The sequence below is a fragment of the Anoplopoma fimbria genome, chromosome 3, assembly GCF_027596085.1.
Source record: "Anoplopoma fimbria isolate UVic2021 breed Golden Eagle Sablefish chromosome 3, Afim_UVic_2022, whole genome shotgun sequence".
NCBI lineage: Eukaryota > Metazoa > Chordata > Actinopteri > Perciformes > Anoplopomatidae > Anoplopoma > Anoplopoma fimbria.
The window spans coordinates 18454619-18475466 of NC_072451.1; the positions used below are offsets into that span (position 1 = coordinate 18454619).

The 20848-nt window shown below is 40.3% G+C and overlaps 1 protein-coding gene across 15 annotated transcripts in view; it reads left to right on the plus strand.

The window, feature by feature from the left end:
* Positions 1-19112, plus strand: part of mbnl1 (muscleblind-like splicing regulator 1) — a 39775-nt gene extending 20663 nt beyond the window's left edge. For 6 of the 15 annotated variants that reach the window (XM_054627082.1, XM_054627060.1, XM_054627077.1 and 3 more), the window contains exons 3-12: positions 7498-7713; positions 7897-8118; positions 9508-9747; positions 10824-10877; positions 12105-12258; positions 13192-13227; positions 14014-14102; positions 14475-14519; positions 15337-15408; positions 15577-19112. In XM_054627082.1, the coding sequence (XP_054483057.1) occupies positions 7498-7713; positions 7897-8118; positions 9508-9747; positions 10824-10877; positions 12105-12258; positions 13192-13227; positions 14014-14102; positions 14475-14519; positions 15337-15393 (1113 nt within the window). In that variant the 3' untranslated portion in view covers positions 15394-15408; positions 15577-19112. The remainder of the gene's footprint in view (positions 1-7497; positions 7714-7896; positions 8119-9507; positions 9748-10823; positions 10878-12104; positions 12259-13191; positions 13228-14013; positions 14103-14474; positions 14520-15336; positions 15409-15576) is intronic. The other 9 variants (XM_054627097.1, XM_054627101.1, XM_054627100.1 and 6 more) reach the window with 9 other exon arrangements.
* The last annotated feature ends 1736 nt before the right edge of the window (positions 19113-20848 follow it).

Below are 20848 nucleotides of genomic sequence, written 5' to 3' on the forward strand. Positions count from 1 at the left end.
AGGGCACAGCTACTCACTTTGACTCAACTCTCTCAACACCTTTTCAGGGTGCTCCTCCCTCTCTCCAGCTGTTAGGTCTATCAGTCAACTTTACCCTTCCCCTTTTGACAAAACGTAAAAAAAAAAAAAAGAAGCCACACGGTAAGACACCCGCTGGTGGTGAAAAGCCCGAGAATGTAAAGAAAAAGCATAGCTGTCTATGATTGAGCTAAAACTCTGAGAAGTGAATCTAGTCAGCTGTAAACACATCATCAACATCCTCCAAGACGATGTTTCCATTTTGTCTGGTCATGATGCATCATGTGTCCTTGTTTTTCGACCTGAAACAGTGGCACCACCTGTGGCCCAATTAGTGTTAGCCTTGATTAGTTTTGTGTGACACGCACGGACTGCTGGAGGCTCTGATAACACCGCCTCACACTGCACTGCATCCTCTACATTGTATTTTTCTCATTCTGGCACCAGGTTCATAATATATTGCTTTATATATCATGAGTACTCGCACTTTGCATTAGCATCACTAGCATTTACACACTGTCAGGTTATAAATCTGGACTGGACCTCGGGCTGATTTGTTGGTTAGATGTCAATGGTTGCTGTAGCTACTTTCATTTCAATTATATGTGATTCAGTCTATTCATTTATTGAAAACAACATTTGTGTTGTTAAGAAATGATACACTTATAGAATAGAAGAAAGATTAGATAGATGAGTCCCTTATTGTGTTCTGCCTTATTACAGGCCATCAACACCTGTATAGAATTTGTGCAACAAGTAAAGTGGCCTCGGAAACTAATTTAATTAATCCAACTCTGCTGTTTTTTTCTTATCTTTTAATAGAGGAACAATTTGACTAGTTAATGTGAGTAAAAAGCCCTTCTTAAAATGCAACAAGAGAGAGAGAGGGTGAAAACACCCTGCTTGTGCTAGTGCCAAGTTCATAGGAGATAATCGCACGCCCAAACAGGATTAGGCCAGTTGACAGTGGGATTAGGGCTCTGGATAGGATTACAGTCTGTGAGATCAGATTAGCAGAAAACATGCCAGATTAAATCTGTTAGTGCTGCGAACCAAATGAATCATCTGCCTGGTGGTTATTTATTGGCCATGGATGGAAGAGAATATTTCAGTGTGTTTATACAGTCCAGGTGTCCCAAAACTAAGGAGGAAAATGAACCCAGTGCAGATAATGGTGGTAGTGGTGTGGATTAGGAAGGGAGAACAAAGAACGGCGTGTAAAAGACAAAAGGATTGCCTCTAAACTTTCTTTAAGCTTTTTAAGTTTTTGAGATGAATCGCAAAGCTACCACTCCGAAGCGCTAGAAACAAGGACGTAGTCTGCATAAAAGAGATGAGAAAGATGGGGAAGGCATACAGAACACTTCTCTTATCTTGGTCAAAGGTTTTTTTCTATCTTTGCGCCTCTGTTACCTCTGCCTTAAATCATCCCTGTTCCTTGTGTTTCCTTTATTCTTTGTCTGTGACAAAGTTCATGTGACTCTTGCTGCTATCCAGGACTGATATGGTAGTCTCTTCCTCACCTTAAAGCATATCTGTAATGATTTTAATAAATATGTTGTTAATATATGTCAATCGATATAGTGCGGAATCTGTGCTAAGGCACTAGAAGGGAGGTCTAACCTTTAGCATCATATGTCACCAGAACACTCATCATTCAAGTTTACAAAATGGCTGATCAAGATATATGGCAGTGTTTGATCTTCAACCTGCAAGGCCTTCCGAAACTGAGAAAAGAGCACACTTCAGTCATTTCAGGAACGAAAGCGTTGTTGTTGACTCCTCGCCGCTGCCCCAGACCTCGTCATTTCTGAGCAATGACTCGTCTTTCTCTCTCCCACAGGGAAGTGGAGCTCAGAGATGATTAAATGAACATTTCCAGACCTCCTCACATACTCGCACTGCGAGCCCTGGTTGGCTTTCATAAAGTACTGCTGCTCAAATCGATACCTGGGAGATTGTTCTGTTATCACTGATAATGAAAAGTACAGAACTAACCTTGTTAGCCCTTACAGGAGAGGAAGAAACGAACAGAGACTGTTGAGAAAAAAACTGGCGTAAATAAAGTGACATGAATGTGTCTTTTTGTGTGAAAGGAGATATAAAGCAGGAGAGGGGTGGGGGTGGGGGGGCATGTCAGGAGAAAAACAGAAAGGTCTAAGTTTGGAGCGAGGGCTCCTGTGTACGTGACATCTGACCTGATGCATTTCTGAGAACCAACACCCTCTCAAGTGTGAATAACTCATTGCTGTGTGTGTGTCGGCCTGTGTGTGTCTATATAAACTGTGAGGTCTGTGGGGCTGCCACTGTGTCTAATGCATATGTGTGTTTATGATTGAACATCAACTGAGACTGCGGCATCTCCAGCTTGCACAAGGTTTCTTTCGATTAATTCCTAATACTCCTAATACTAATTATCAATAATGATAATAACAGCTTGAACTTCCCACACAAACATGTTTGTTATCTTGCCAACCTTATCACTCTGTGTGTGGTCTGTGTTGTAGCCCATAATCCTCTTCTCTCCATCATTGTTTGGTGAGGGTGGTAATGTGTCAGTGGGGGGGATACCGTAACTATTATCATAGATTAACACTCCCTCCCTCCTCCATATCTCAATAAGCTCCACCACTCACATCAACTCCCTGACCACAAAGCTGTGCAACATGGATCCCAGTGTACACTGAGTCCCAGCAGGGAGATATAGACATAATCACAAGTGTATGAGTACGCTTTCATGGTCTGATATAGAAATGCGACTGCAAGCCACAGCGATAAACATCCCTGCATCACATTAGACTGCGTAGATCTCTAATGTCTTCTTCGTTCGCTTAGAAAACTTTACTGCTAATTAAATGCAGACGTAAGTGGCTAAAAACAAAAAGAAAATCAATTAGACTTCACTGTAAAAGGATAGTATTGATTGTGAATAGCTCATTGTTTTATTATTTATTTAACACTTATATATATATATATATACCAACAACGAGACCACACCACTACTTCTAAATATTCTTTATCGGCGATGTTTCCAGTCATTTGCATGCTACTTCACTGACTACTAGGAAATTGCTGTTGGCCACGCCGTGTAAGATGATCTGCACAAAGTCAGAGAATTGATATGCTCCATATTTTGCGCCATATTTGAGCGCACAGTAGAAAAAGAGACCAACCACCGTGCTCGGCCCTTTGAGTCTCTGTTGCTCACCAGCGAAACAAAGCTTCATTCACAGTGTGTGTGAGGAGAAAGGCCTTTCATCTCTGTGTATGTTTGGACAGCAGTTACTGGAACGCAGGGCAGAGAACGCTGTAGCTTCACACCAGAAACCAACACCACTGAGTCTCACACCATATGTATTTATATATATGTTTGATTTGAACTCCCTGAGGGGTCTGCATGGTTCATCACGTAGCAGCAGATCAGAAATATATGGCCCTAAACCATTCAGCGCTTTATAAACCAACAGCACTGCAGTGGTTGCGAGTCAAAAAGTAGAAGCAGAAGCCCGTCTTTTCCTTCACCTTTTCACTGTTTCACTCTTCCCCTCTCTCACACACATGCGCATTAATACTTCTTGCCGCATGCTTCATCTCTTCACCTCAAAAGGATGGGATGCAGCCCCACCCAGCATTCTTTACACATTGGTTCATTGTTTGTTTAAATCCCACACAGTCACAAAAGCCGTGCGTGTGTGTGTGTGTGTGTGTGTGCGTGTGCGTGTGTGTGTGTGTGTGTGTGTGTGTGTGTGTGTGTGTGTGTGTGTGTGTGTGTGTGTGTGTGTGTACACGCACGGGTGAAAGGCAGAGTTAGAAGAGAGAGCGATCTGGGTGGAACATGTTATCACAACTTATCATCAATCAGACTTCACGGTAGCCAGTGGGATTATTGTTCCCTGTTTGGCCTGGAGTTTGGCAAATCTGATCTCACCAGGGCCAACACAGGTCACCCCCTCTATTAGCACTACATTTATAGAAGGCAGGGTAAGTTCAGACGCTATCAAGTTATTTTTCTTATCGAAAGTAAAGATGACAGGAAAATACTATTTACATTTTTTTACAAAATGAGATCTGAAATAATTGGATGTATTTATTTATTCTGTATGTAATCTGCAGTTAAAACCAATTATCCACTAATCATTTAGTCATTTTGCAATTTCTACATATTAGTAGTCATTTGTATGTTTAGACAAAAACAACCTTTGAAATATTCTAACTTAAAGTCATTATAACTTTGTTGTCGTTTTGGAATTGTGGCCTTTGATTTAACAATATGATCTTATACTGTCATAATATGAAAATATTATTCCCTGAAACACAATTTTGATGATGAAGACAATATGTTACTACTCTATGCTCATCAACCTGTGCCCTGACACTGGGGAATCAACTGATGGTGTGAAAAGAATCACTCTGAAGCGGCTCGCTTCATTGTTTTCATCATTTCTGGCATAAGCATGGAGCAATGACAAAACCAGACTCATCACTAATCACATTCTCATCGGGTATTTTCTCACTGTGCCATGAAAATTAAGACTTTAAGCCTTCCATGGGTCTCAATAGCTCATCCTTTTTTTTTTGTTGCATAATGACCTTTAAATAGTGTTGGTGTAATCAGAGAGTCTAATTGTCTGTTCCAGTGTTGAATCCCTTGATGGAGGTAAAAGAGCAGTAGTGATAAGAAATGTTAATGATAATCAGCTTTTTCCTGATGATTGTATTAGCAGCATGGACGCAAACAAGGCCAGGACACAGGACAGAGAGTGGTTGTGATTGGATGGCCCTCTCCTTTATGAATAGTTGTGGTTTTCCGGATTGGTTTTATCTGTAGTATCTGCTGCATTCCTGAATCTGCCAGCGATCGTGAGTCTGTAGCCGAGTCCCAGTTCAGGGGCTGCAGTCTTTCGAAGGCTGTTGTTAGAGCTGGAGTGTCTGGCTGCTCAGTTGCCGTGGACACCGTCTCTAGCTGCTCCTCAAGGCCGCTGATGTCACAATAACAGCCACAAACATGATGTGAGCGGAGCAACGTTTTTCTTCTCCTTCTCTCGGTCTGCATCTCCGTTTCTCTCTCTCTCTCTCTCTCTCTCTCTCTCTCTCTCTCTCTCTCTCTCTCTCTCTCTCTCTCTGCAAGTTCTAAAATTTCCCTGACGCAGTTCTCGGTCAATATGACTCTCTCTCTTCCACTTATGCAGCCTGGCATTTCCTCTTCTGGGACCTGCTTTCTTTCTTTTAAAATGGCTACCTTTATGGTGAATGGCATATTTCTTTGCGTGATTCGGCAGAACGGCAAATGTAGTTAGCTAAAGTCAAAGCCACATGTTTCTCTCTTAAACATTACCCTCTGACCTTAACCTGCACATAAACTGCTGCAGTCGTGAATCCAGCAGGCGACAGACAGGTTCATATGGGGTGAACGCAACATGATCCTCCATGCCTTTTGCAACCCCCTCTGCACACACACACACACACACACACACACACACACACACACACACACACACACACACACACACACACACACACACACACACACACACACACACACACAACACAAACTCACGCCACACAACCCACCCCACCCTACCCTAGCTGCATGCCATTGTCACTCTCTGGATGAGTGCTATTAGAACCTGCTTTCAGCTCCTCTCATCTCTCACAAATGTACGACACACTCGCCCACTTTCCACACACGCGCACACACACAACACACACACACACACACACACACACACACACACACACACACACACACACACACACACACACACACACACACACACACACACACACACACACACCTCTGAGTGTTGTCAGTGTCAGAAGTCTTATGAGCGCCAGCTCAGCTTATATGCACATGGTCGGTGCACAACCTGGTCAGTCTTTGATTATAACGGCATGGAAAGTTCTGCTTCAGTTGAGTTTTCTTTTAAACAATCGACATTTCCCCTAGATTTCCCTTTTAAATGGATATATAGAGTTCAGGCAGGAATAAAGATAATCAGGCCACAGAATAGAAGAGGCATGGCTTTAGTCCACACTTTAAAAAGGAGATCAAATGAGAGCTTGAGATAGAAACTTCAGACAAGGAGTCCACACAAAAAAGTCTTAAAGAGGCCCCCTTGCCATTTAAGTTTCCCCCTCTCCGCTCCTCATCCCCCCACCCCTCTCCCTCGCCACCTGTCCGGTGCTCCAGTGTCAGTGAAAGTGAAGGAGATGGGAAAGGGGGATGAAGTCATGACGGGGTATGGACATGAATCCCAGTGGGGACAGCTCTGTCAGCGAGGAAAAGCACAGTCCGCTCAGCTGTGCCACAGGGCTGAAAGTAAATACGGGTCTTTCTTAAACTGCGGACGTGTTAGCGTGTGTGCGTTTGTCATATGTTTGCGAGACGTATCCCTGCCACCTGTTATCCGAACATGACCGCGACAGGCATGCATTAATGTGTATACATTCCTGCTTGCATGAGAATGTGCTCGTGTGTCCGACTTCTTCCTAGACTCCTCCTCTCCAGACTGAATTGGATACTCTCAGCAGGCAGCAAAAAGGGATTCCTGTCTTAGATTATTATTTGAAGTCTTTGAAGTGTGACCTCCGGGTGACTGCTGATATAATATATACAGATCATATGAGTGGAATGTATTTGTAGTGTTGGTTAGAAATGTAGCTAAGTTGGATAGAGCAGCACAACGGTATCCGTCATGACACACACACACTAGCGCACACACACACACACACGTACACATGTCCCTGCTGGGACTGACGGAAATAGCAAGCCATTAACAATTAGTGCTAGACTCAGCCCAGACCTAATGTGAATTTGAGTGTCTGACGTTGAGCATACACACCATTTATGATATTTTTTCACTTATTTCACGTAACAAGGAAACAAACCTGCTTGTTTTCTGCCATATTTAAATTGTGATTTGTTGGGTCTCAATGTAATGTTTCAATTAGTCTGGATTATAGGATGACAGGCTGTCGGAGTACCATAAGGCCACATAAAATACTGTACTGAGGCTAGACGTTGATTTGAGCTAAATGGTTACCTCAGTATAGCAACCTGTTCACAGTCACAAAGGTAACATCCTGATGTTTTAGCCATCTTAGTTTAGCGAGTCAGCATGCTAACATTTGCTAATTAGCACTAAAAACAATGTACATCAGAGACGGATGTAAATGTTAAACGTTTTGCAAGGTATTTGGTCATCTTTAAATTGATGATGGCTCGAGATGAAAAATCAGAGGTTCACTTCTGTAGCAAATATAGCAAAAATACAACAACAAAAACATTTTGACGCAAGTAAACTTCACAAACTCACTGATATATATATCAGTATCCAAGATACCACAACAACTTTACCGTTGTAGTTTTAACTAAACTATACCATAAATTGCACGGTTATCATATTTACAAATGCAGCCAAACCTACATTATTGTGTCATTCTGACTGTTCCATTTGTCCCCTCTGCGTTCCGCTTCAGGGCCGTTGTTCTAGGGAGAACTGCAAGTATCTGCACCCTCCTCCACACCTAAAGACCCAGCTGGAGATCAATGGCAGAAACAACTTGATCCAGCAGAAGAACATGGTCATGCTCGCCCAACAGATGCATCTCGCCAACGCCATGATGCCCGGCACGCAGCTTCCACCTATGGTGAGAGGACACACACGTATGAACACACCACAGCTACTGCCCACGGTGAGACCACATACATGTAGAAGCTCACACACATACAGCTCCTTCACTGTCTGCGTGGCTCTTTCAGGCTTTTGATTTGTCTTTCAGTCAGTCCGTCTCTTTTTACATACAGAAAGCACAGTTTGTGGTTTCTACGTACATATAATCATTTCATTCTCCTGTTTTTATTTTGCTCTCTTGCAGCCCATGTTCTCAATGACGCCAGGCATGGCCTCCAACGCCAATGCAGCAGCAGCAGCTGCAGCCGCAGCCTTTAATCCCTACCTGAGTCCCATGTCACCAGGCCTGATGCCCCAGGAGATAATGCCCAGCACCCCTGTCCTCATGTCCTCCAGCCCCAACGTCAGCCAAGTCCCCAACGCTGCTGCTGCAGCCCAGAAACTGCTGAGAACAGATAGACTTGAGGTAACAGAGTCAACCTGGTCTTCTCAACATTTAATGGAGCATAGAGTCAACCCACTCCTCACTCCAAGAAAACTCTAATAAAATCTACTTCATGTGTTTCTTAGTGGGAGGGGAGTTGCCCAGGATGATAATTAGCCTTTAAACAAGACAAGCATTGTTAACAAGTGATTTAACAAGCAAAAGAATAACAGCGTACTTTACTGGACTTGAATAACTTGTTATTCTAATTTGCTGGCAGGTACCATTATTCAAAAGAGAAGCTAATTTAAAGAAAATTAGAATAAAACCCTCAGAAGTTCATAAACTGTAATATTTCATCAGATTATGATGTTGAGTGCATTCTAATAGATGCTTTGTATTTAAGACTTTTTTTTCCTTTTTTCTAGAACTTACTCACACTTAAACCGTCTTATCTAGTTCTGGTACAGTTTGTGCTTTCGCACAGTGCGTTTCTCAAAATACCATTAGTCATGCACCAGATGTGAGCCTGAACGTGATGAATATTTATTTGAGTGAAATGAGCAGTAATGATTTCAACAGCACCAGTAGCAACAGTAAAAGAACACGTTCTTTCTGTTCAAGGAAAACTTAACGTTTGTTGTGGCAGCATTGCATTCTGGTCTATCGAGGCTGCTGTGTCTTCCTCCTCTACCGTAGCTGGCGGTGTGATCGTTGAGTCTAGAAAGAAGCCTTTGCTTTCCACCAAAATGTTACCTTTTTTTGTAGTTGCACTGGAAATATGTCAATATTTTCTCTTTTTTTTCTTTTAAAAAAAGACAGAATCACAAAACCATAAGACCCACATGCAGTGTTTTGTAAATCGTACATGTTGTAGAATATCTTTACTTTTTTAAAACACATCAGTAAAATGTAAAAGTAAATTATAAATGCTAAATCTGCTATTTTTTTTTGTCTTTATGGAGTTCAAACATACACTGCTGACACACTTAGAGCAGAAAAGCAGGGTAGATAGCAGATAAGTAATACCCATGCGTTCATGGTACATCTAATCTAAAAGAAGGTGCTGCCCTCTGGTGTCTAACATATAGACTTAGAAAAATATCTGAGAGTCACGCTCCAATAAACACATTACAGATAACGCTAAAGAAATTCTATGTTGATAGGGTTAATGTGCTAAAGCTTCCTAAGTGTGATATTTGTTCATGACCCAGCACAACTAAATAGATGTTTGTAACCACACACACTCTCCATAACGACAAAATGAAGGCTTGATGAGTCATACTTGATATATTCTACATAAAGACACAAATGCACCCAACAGGATCTGTTCCACATGGGACTGTCCTTGTGTTTTATCCACACGCTGTGCTGAATTTTAAGGTAACTCCACGTCTTTTCATGATTGCTGTCCCCTCACTTTGTGTCCAGGTGTGTCGGGAATATCAGAGGGGCAACTGCTCCCGGGGGGAGAATGACTGTCGCTTCGCCCATCCGGCTGACAGCACCATGATCGACACCAACGACAACACCGTCACCGTGTGCATGGATTACATCAAGGGCCGATGCTCTCGGGAAAAGTGCAAGTACTTCCACCCGCCAGCCCATCTGCAGGCCAAAATCAAGGCTGCCCAGCACCAGGTGAACCAGGCCACAGCCGCCGCGGCCATGGTGAGCAGTCTGTACAAGCGTCCTGACACTCATTTACACCCACACAACAGGCTTAGAGGAGCAATTTTGAGGAAGTTATTTTTGCATTTATATCAGTGCTATCTGCTGTTAGTTTACCCAGTAGGAAATGTGTTCTGTGGCTCATGCTCTTCATGTTTTGAATGTGTCTCACCTTCCTGGTTGGTATAATGTAGCTTTTTCAGTTCTGCTTTTGACAGGTCAAATTTTAAAGGTCTGCAACTTGGTTTGGGTAGCATCTGCTCAGAAAAGGATGAAATGAAGAAGGACTGGACAATGTTGCATTATTGTCACTAAGTTGCATTTAGCTAACTTCCATGCTAATTTGAAAAAAAAAGACTTGTCTTGTTCCTTGTTCACCTCATCCCAGAACAAACGCAGAGAGTCAGTTCCTCTCTCTCTCTCCCTCTCTTTCTCTTATGGTCTGGTCTTATTTATGACACCATTGTTTCTGTACTTCCTATCTATTACTTCTCTTCCTCTTGACCTTAATAAAACTGACGAGTCATTGTGCGGTGTCACAAAAACAGCACCTGTGAACAATAGTACAGCCACACTTGTCTGTTAAACACAGTGTTTTCTACATGTTCTCTTTGACATAACCAGGCAGAGAACTTCTGGAGAATCGTTGTCATGTCACACTGACTATTATGTGCAAAGTGAAACAGAAACCTGTGAACTGTGCTTTCATGTAATTTTCTGTCCTCTACGATAGCTGAGAACCCACTTAAAGAAATGTTTTAATAATATTCTCACCGCTCTATTCATCCATCTTTGTGTGACAATAACTAATGTAGATTAGTAGTTATCATTGATTATTGATGATCATTTAACTGTTGAGCAGTAGAGCTAGTGTCCACACTGTGCATGCCTTAGTCCTGTTATCCCCTTGTATATTGCATTCCAATGATTTGTTTTTTTATTTGTTTTTGTTTTTTCTCACCTATACCCAAACTGCACTGCTGCCCCCATGATGCACCTCTGCTTGCTGGTTTATGTTAATGCGCTTGAACCCCATTGGCCCATTGCCATCATGTGCTCGCTGCCTGCTAATTAAGACTCAGTCGGCTGTCAAATCACTGAAGCGACCCCTCGACGCAACCTTTGACCTGGTACTATGACCTTTCACCTTTTAGCTTGGCATGTGGCTTTGTTGTAGAGCAGTGTTTTAACCAAAGATACCTAGCTTTTTTTTGTTGTCGTCTCAGTGCAATGTCTGTTTTTTCCTCCTGTTGATCTGTCATTATTGCCTGTGATAAAATGATTGTGGCTTTCTGGGTTTCGGGTTGCATCCACACCAAACAACTTTCTTCATGTAGAAAATCACCTCAAAACACGAATTCAAATGTGGAATTTGTGATAAGGAGCCACAATCAATTCATCACCTGTAGCCTATTTAACAAAAGTCAGCGAGGGCTAGAAAAAGTAGAGCTTCTTTAACGGTGGCATGGCTTCAGTCTCACGTCCAAGTCAGTGGTCAGTGTTGTAGAGCAGCTCAATCAAATGTGTGCATGTCTGTGTTACTAGTGCATGTCAGATGGATAAGGGTGGGGCTAAGAGGAACAGTCTTTTAAAACCATACAGAAGGGATCCCATCATAACAGATGATTACGGTTCAAATGATTGTTCACTCCATCATCAAATCTTGTCACAGATATTAAGACCTCAAGGATGGCCTCATGCAAAGAAGAAAATCCACATACCGAGCGTTTTATGGTGTAAATCACACCAGAAAATTTGTTTTTAACATCTGACTCATGTCCCTTGGCCTGAGACCGTTTTTGACATCTGTCTGCGAGTGAACCATCACTTAAACATGGCTTACACAGTTTATCATGGAGCTAGCAGTGCAGCCTCCCTCTCTCTGTGCTTCCTACCTGTTCCACCTCCTGTTAGCAGCCTTATTGTTTTAATAGTTAATGCTTGCTCACATTGCATTTAGTCAGCTCTAGGAGTGCGAAGTAAATAATCCAAGTAAGCTTCCAGACGAAATATAATGAATATATGAATGCTTGTTAGCCAGTAGCTCCAGTAGGCACCATGCTCCTGCTTGTCTAGTACTTGTGTCAGACTGCTGCTTGCTTGCTACTGATGATATGATGATATTGTTGTTGTACACACAAGGATGTTGTGGTGGTGTTTATATGATGTCCTCTAACGTATGTACCTTTTTTGTTTTCTTTCCCGTTTTTTGCCTCTTTCCAACACCTTCTCTCTCTCTCTCTCTCTCTCTCTCTCTCTCTCTCTCTCTCTCTCTCTCTTTTCCACGCACCTCTCTCTTTCTATCTCTGTTTTTTTTATATACTTTCTCACTGGCCTTCCTCCGTCTGGCTGGGCAGGGCATCGCCCCTAATGTCATGGCTCCCATGCCCAAGCGGGCAGCCCTGGAGAAGGCCAACGGGGCCACTGCCATGTTTAACACCAGCATGCTCCAGTACCAACAGGCCCTGGCCAGCATGCAGTTTCAGCAGCAGGCTGCTTTCCTCCCATCAGGTATGGCTTCCAAAGAGACCACCGCTAGTGCTCTGACCACCCAGAGGAGGCCTGGATCAGTCTAACCTGGCTCCATGCTTGTCTGGGCATGGGCAAAGTGGTAGATTGCAGGACAGAGAAGTTTGGTTATGGAATGTTTATCAGCTATTTTGTCCTCAGGGGACTTACAAAGATAGTCATACACATAACTTAAAAGCTCTAGAATGTATTCCAGGCCTGTGAGGGTCAAACATTTGCGTTGAAAAGCTAAAGAATGCTTCGACAAATGTGTGCATTATGTTTTGTATGGCATTGCATGGCCACTAGTTGTTAGGAGTTGGTTAGAATGTCTCTCTGCCTACTAATTGCTTTACTAAAATACCACATAACTACCTGCTCCTCCAACAGTAGCACATGCAGGATGAATGAGGAAGGCATGGATGTTTGTAAGAGAAAGGACAGAACTGTGAAACCAGTTTGTTACATTAAAGTGGACATGGTGTGATTACTCATATTTTGATGAAAAAACATTGCTGGGGCTTTGGCTTGGGCTGGGATGAACGGGTCTGGATGGGTTGGTTAATTGCAACAAGCAGCAGGCTGCAGAGTCTTGCTTCTGTTCAAATTTTCTGTTCTCCTCACTTCTGTCTCGAAGCGTGTATGTGATGTTTAATACTTGATAGTAACAATAATAACCGCACTATCACTCTTGCTGTATTACACATTCATATGCAGTGCACCTCAGACAAAAGTTCTGTTTTACACTTGCATTCGATTAGCAGATATGAGTTTAGCACTTCGCCGTTTCCGAATCACTGATGACTGTGTCCAAGAGATATTAACCTTTTCCCCCCCATTCTTATCTCTCCCCTGACTCTAATGAACCATGTGATGGGCTGTTTTGATTTCTCTTCCCTATCCAATCCACTTCCTGTTGCACTGCATGATGGGCAGGCTCAATATTGTGCATGACACCTGCAGCCAGCATTGGTAGGTTCCAGCTTTCCTTCTTCAGTTGTTTGTAACCTCGTGTCTGTGACTCGCACGTCATCAAAATTGAGCCATCCTGTGAAATTTACTGTATTGTATTTAAAGCAACTTTGAGATTTTGAAATTAGATTTTGGTGACCTGAGAGTCACTGTTTTGGTTGCGGGATTTGAAGTATAATCAAGAGTCCTCCACATAAGGAAAGACACATTTTGTGGCATATAAATGTTTATTTATTAACTGTATGACATTTGTTAATAATCAATTTAATTGAACTTTATCTTGTTAAAATTCTCTGTGCACCTACTATTTCTTGCTTGACCACTGTCGTCCTCATGCTCGCTCTAAACTTGGCTTCTGGCTGGTCTAACCTGACACCTATGGAAACTTTTAAAAAAAGATTTTGAAAACTGGAGGGAGTTCAATTATAACCTTCTCAAATATCTCCTCTGCCTTAAAGACTCATGTGACTTTATTTATGTTGTTTTTTTGTAGAACTTTTAAAAGTTTGCTCTCATCTGGTGTTTTCCAGGAGACTAAAGTATTGGTCATTTCATTACTAATAATACACATAAAATGTGGAAGTAAGCCGCTGCACTGTGTCACATCAAGTTCTCAAATCACAAGACGTCTTATCAGTGATGGCAGAGGGAAGAAAGGGAACCAGTTAAATCGAATCCCTCTCTGGCTCCCCCTCTGTCCTTCTCCTCCCCTCATTTGCCTGGTATGTATGTGGCTACACTGCTCCTCTGTGTATTTGTGCTTACATGATTTTCCCTCCAAAAAAGTTCCCATGATGCACGGTGGTAATCCAGCCACTGTGTCTGCAGCCAACACATCTGCCACAAACCCCTTCGCAACTGCCTCCACCAATCAGGTTTGCACCTCTTCTGCCTCTCACTCTCTCTCTCTCTCTCTCTCTCTCTCTCTCTCTCTCTCTCTCTCTCTCTCTCTCTCTCTCTCTCTCTCTCTCTCTCTCTCTCTCTCTCTCTCACACTCATCTCTGTCTTTCAATGCACATGGACGATCTGCGATCTGGGGATGCTTGTGTCTTACAGCCAGGGGTGGGTTGTGTAAAAGGCGGTACTCCCTCTTGTTGGCCTTGTACACATATCATACTGTGACAAGTTTTAACTAACAACAATATTTATACGTTTCTTAGAACTATCTGTTTTTCTGGGGAAAAAAAGTATTGTATTTAATGTTTGTCCTCATTGTAACCTCGTTTTTTGTCCTTTCCCATTTTGAGGACTCTTCCTTATCAAAGTTGACTACCAACGAATACATGCAATTGGTATGTATGAGGTAGTTTTTTTTTTAATGATTAGAGCCATTCGCACAGCCTGTGCAAAAGTCGCTATCTGTGCCCTTTGGTGCTTGTTTTTATTTTTGCTTTTTTCGCTGCTGCTTCCAGATTGTAAAGCAAAGCTTTACCATGTTCCTTGTGTTTATTAGAAACTGAATATATTTATTATTAAAAATGATTAGTGTTTCGTTACAAACACTAAACACAGTGCATCTGGTCCTGCAATAATGCTACTGTGATGTCCAAACCAAATAAACCAAACTAGACTAAACAAAGTCAGGCAGGGGCTAAATCCAGTCTCTAAGAGGATTTACAACATTTTTGCTTTAATTCCTGTTGAAGGCATTTTGCAAGCAGTGAGTTTCATAATACCAGAGAAAAGACTTGTGAAACTCTAGGATGAATCATCATATTACCATTCTCGATCCAGGACTATTTTTTCTGCATTTTACTGGGGTGTGCAGGTCAACAACATGGAGGACTTAGATTTGCATGGGGAAGCCACCTCACTGACAGAATCCCCCTCTGCAACCCTCATCTCCCCCTCAACCCTCCTCTCCCCCTCCCTGCTGACCACCAGTGTCTGATGATTCTTATAGATATGTCATAACTGAAACTCTTGCCGTTATTTCTTTCTATTTTGTCGGTTTATCCATTTTCAGTAATGACCCTGTCAAAATGAAAGAGGATGTGGTTAAAATGTGTTGATCTGTGTTATGTTGTTGACAGCCAACGTCCGTTTTGAGTGTTTTCTTTTCGGTTTGGTGTGCTCCATTTGATTTGTTTGTCTGTTTTCTACCCCCAGATTCCAATAATATCTGCAGATCATCTGAGTAGTCACAAGTACTTGACTCAAATGTAGTTCCTCTCAAGAACAGTGAGTTCCTATTTCAATGCTCATATTCTCTGTTGTTTTTTTCATTTTGAGTGAATCATTTAGGCTCTGGTTTAAGATTTACTTGATTAAACTACAACATCCTGTCTCTTACAGTAGCAAAACTTGCAAACCTATTTTTTTCAAGTGAAATCATGTCATGTCTTACAGATCAAATGAATGTGTGCTGGCACCGTCCAAGCCAAAAGAGTTCAGCCTTTATGTAAATAACCTTCAGAATGTCAGCAACGAGGACGAGGAGGGCGTGCCATCTCTTAGCCGGTCCACGACGATGGTCTCATCACATGTGTAAACATCAAAGGTGCAACACATGATCTGTGCCATCTTCCCCACATATCAATGTCAAGAAGAATTTATTGTCAAATTCAAAGTCCAGCTGAGAGAGGAGGATATCTTGGAGCCAGGGTCAGTGTGTCTCTCCCTCTGTGGGAATAGTTCACATTACACCTCCGTGTCTGACTAAATCATATCACTGAATTTGATCTGATTATTATCATTACCGCATGCACAGAAGGTCAAGATCGTGGTTGCAAAAAAAGCAACACCCAGTGCTGGTACGTTAGTAGACCAAGATTTTTTCCTTCCTTTTTTATTTGTTCTGCTCTATTATTATGTTTTAATTGATAGCCATATTTCATAGTTTACAAGTCTGATGCGAACATGCAGCTTGAATTTGAATCGAAAAATCTGAAAGGCACAATGATTTTACCAGGATTTTTATTTGCCAAAAGAATTAGGCATGTACAGTGTTGTGTTTTTACGGCTACTAGTGAAACTAGATGCTGAAATGAGGGTCTTGGACGTATGAATGTTCTGGGTAAACCAACATACCTGTGTACCTTGAAAGCACAGCCAGGCTAGCTTTTCTCACCTTGTCTTGTGCCATCAAGGCCATACAGCTAAAAACCAGAGTGTTATCTCAGCAGTGTTATTTGTTTACTGAAGGTAAAAGTTTTGTATGGCTCTTTTTTGTATTGTTTTGTTTTCAGAATCTCCATTGGTTGGTGTTTTTTTGTTTTTTTTTTACTTTTAATTTCTCGAATTAATATGTTTTAGAAGTGGGGTTGTCGCCAAATTTTTGGTTTTAATTCTGATGTTTTTCCTTTTAAAATCAAATTGGGGGTTATTCTAAAGTTTGTCATACCTCTTTTAATAGATTTGTGTTGTTTTTCTTGGGATTAAGATGTTTGCTCAAGTCCATTGACTCTAAAGCGTGGTGAAGTACAGGGTGTAGCTTCAATTGACACCGTGTTACCTTGTTCTCCCTCTTTTAAAGAGGAGCTACTCTAAAACTGTGCCTCCAAGAAGCACTGTTGAGCCATTGATGGGGATTTAAAAACAACAGACCTAAAGGTCTAAATAGGTCATTTAAACCGCATGTGCACTTGAATTGATTATTTGTCTGGCCACCCTGTTTTATTTTCACAACTCATCCTAATTGAACTTTTGCGTTTGAGGAAAAGCAGCATATCATGTGTTTGTATTTCCAAGCAAAACGTGAAGGTTCTCATTCACCTGTAGATCTGACTACACAAACCAAAGCACAGTTTTTTCGTTCAATCAAATTCACAAATGGTTACGGAAGCATCTCTCAAGAGGCTTAATTAAGGAACAAATGTTTATCATCTTTCATTCATCATCAATTTTTATGATCACATCTCTTTTCTGTTTTCACAGAGGTGTGTAGTGTGTCTTTACCGATTGTAATGTACCTAACAAGCCTTAGATTACAATTAATGGGTCCCGGCCCAATCAAATGTACTTTCAATCACCATGCAGGTAAAGAACACCAATGATGTTTTATAGTTATGGCACGTGCCGCTAATGATCTTTTGTTTTTGTTCTTTCTCTCTATGTAAAAGTAACAATTACTCTCTTAAATTTCATTGAACTTCTTTGTTATGTACTACTTAAGGATTTGAATCTATTTGAGGTATGTAGTTGTAGATTTCTTTTTTTTTTGCCTTACTATATATTACTTGACGACATTGATATAGCCGTTGTAGATTTTGAGGTAGTATGACATTCATAACTTTTTTCAAACCATATAATGGATAATGTGTTGAGTCAGTTTTAAATATTCACTTCATTCATATAGCTGGATGTCTTTTTTTTTCAGATGATGTTACATTGTCAGTTAATTTTGTGGATGAAAGACTTTTTTGATACAAGGAATGAGATCAGTTGATTTGCTGCCACTGCAGCATCTCTAAACAGACAAAAAAACTAATGTTTTAACCAACTTAAATTTTCCTTGTAACATGTCAAGATCATGTTTGAAAATATATTGTATTGAAATATAGATTGTCCATGTTTTAGAGTAAAAATTATTTTCTACTGTATCCATTTAAAAAAAAAAAAAAAAGATATGTACTTTTGTTTGAATATTTCTTAAGTTTGCCCTGAATGTCAGGCCAAAACGAGCAGTGAGGTTGACGGGTCTTTGGATGTTTGGTGGATAGTGAGATTAGGAGCGAGTAAAGCGAAAGACTTTTCCAGACTGGAGGGTGAGAAATGCTGCAGATGATGAGTTCTAACCTAAGGGACGAAGGTTGACTTTTTGCACTTCTGTATATAGTCAAATAAACAGAGAAAAAAATGTGTATCATATTGAGATATTATTTTGAATAAAAAAAGATCTATAATTATAAGGAATTTTGTTAGATTAATTTAAATTCTTAAATTAGAAGACCAGCTAAAAAAAATTGCTTGCAAAGAAGGGCACTAGTTTCTTGGCCAATGCATTCAGAGAAAGCTATGCGCTTTATGTCTTATTTTATCCGTAGTATTGCCAGGAAATGTCGAAGGGGAGTAGCTATCCCCATGTCATGCTTACTCCACCCCTCCTGTGGGATGACATATCCAATAATATCCATATATCATTTGATAGACTTGGTCATGCAGTGTTGCTGCTCCCATGGTACAGTTGATACATTAAACTTTCAAAATGTGTATTCTATTATAGTTTGATTTGACTGCATGTAAAAGTAAAAAAACATTTAAACAAAATAAAACGCATAGTTATGTAAAGAAAGATAACACATTCAGATTACAGAATACACAGAAATATGTTTTTTTTGTTGTTGCAAATTACATGTACAGTAGATAACATCCACAGCAGGGGGTTGATAATACTTCAAAAACAAGTCATCTTACTCTTGTGTGTTAACAATATTTTCCATGCAAACGTGTTATTTAAAGAATGATCAAATATTAGCACTCATCCACCCCAGATACTTTCTCATAGCCATATAAAACAGTCGACACTGACTCACGGGAAGTTCGTCCTGCTATCATGGCTGTGCACTCAGCAGGTGAAGGCTCACCACACCAAATGCGTATTTGGCAAAATTAGTCTTTGAAATGAATGTAACAGTCAACCGGTCGTCATGTTTGTGACCCGAGGCTGCTGTGTTTTAGTTGCTACAGAACCAAAGCACCATTTTCTCCAAGCCAGATGTTCAGTCCGTTGGCTGGAGCCATGGTTTCTCTTCCCTGCTGGGGGCACATGTACACTTTGACTGCTTTTTACTTGTAAGTGCAACCATCAATTATGTATTTGCTAACAGTTGCCACACAATAATGTACTATTCTGTCTTCAGATTTGTTAATGCACATTTTACTGTTGCCATAATTGACTCTGAATCTGAAATCTGAATAAAACAATATTTGATTTGCTCATGCAACAGGTGTGTGCGTGGTCACTGTTTCTGTGTGTGCTGGATGTGTGAGTCAAGTTAACATGCAGGGACATTTCAGTGAATGCTTTAAAGAACAGATATTTGCATCTAACTTGATATTTATTAGCATAAAAACATTGCAAGTGTTTATATCCCGCTACATTTTGGCATCTCATATGTGAAGGGGAGAATTTAGGAGAGTGTATTTGTCATAGTTTCTGAACTTCACCCTTGAGGGTTCAATGTCAGCAAGACTGGAGCAGCTCCACAGAGACTGATATTATTATTAATTAAATTGATCTTGCTCAGGGAATTTTCATGACATTGTGTGCTTTATCTGGGTCAGAAGTGGGTCTTATTTCCCCCTTTTCCATCTTTTGGGTAGAGTGTAACCAGTACGGTTTAAACAGCATGGGTATCTTCATACAGTGAATTGAGTTTGCAGTCTGTACACAGATGTGAACAAAGGAAGTCGCACCTCCAAAATGCAAAACACAGGAAACTGCTATTCCTCACAAATTTATTATCAGGTTTTCTAATACCAGCAGTAACACAAAAACAAAATCGTTCTATGCTTTTATCTCTTCAATCTATAACTCAACCTCTTTAGTAACATTACCCTAGAGCACTGGTCGGGCTTCTTATCCTCATTATGTTGTGACGCCATGGAGCATGTTATCAGGATATTATGTTGCAATGTGTCAGATCTGATCGGATTATCACAACTGATCAATAACAATAAAGGATAGAAACCTCATGGTTCCTGCTATAGAAAATAGCATTCTGATTAGCTGATTAGATTTGAAGCTATATTTAGATGTTAATCAGAAAAAAAACCCCATAATTTTTTCATAATATTCTGTTCACACAGTATTGAATTTAACCATTTTCCAATACCGCCACACTACAAACTATTATAATTTGATATATTATTCTAACATGAAGAAGAAAAACAACTGCCCATGTCAGTAGTGGAATGCAGTTCATTACATTTACTCAAGTATTTGAAGTACTTGAGTATTTCTATATTATGCTACTTTATCATTCTTCTAATATTATACCTTTTAGTTCTTGACATTTATTTTTACTTTACTGATTGAGATTTGACATCAAAATATATGATGACTTTATAGAATATGATGCGTTGTCAAAGATTAAATTTCCCAACAGTAAATAAAATTAGCTCAACTTTAGCCTCAACCACGACAGCAACATTCTTTATTCGGTATACAATGATACATCAGTAATAATTATACAATAATGTAATGTATAATAGTACACCACTTACAGCATTATGAGTACTACTTTTAATACTTTTACTTACAGACATTTTCATTGCTGGATTTGTATTGGAGTACTTGTATATTGCCTGTTTTACTCAGGTACAGGAAGTGGTGGTAAATAAGTATGCATAATTAAGTAGTATGCTTAAGTACAATTTTGAGATACTAAAGGGCCTCATTTAGGTATTTCCATTTTATGCTACTTTATACCTCTACCCCACTACATTTTGTAAGCCGATATTGTATATTTTATTACTGCTGTGATTTCTAGCTACTTTCATACAAAATATAAATAAAAAAATAAGTTATTAAATATTACTACCCAGCTGAATATAAGTACTTAAAAATAGCCCGACATTTTCAGCTGCAACATTAAAGTAATGTTTACACATAAATATATATATATTAATACAATAAATACATGACTATGTTATGGGACATTCTGCATAATGCATACTT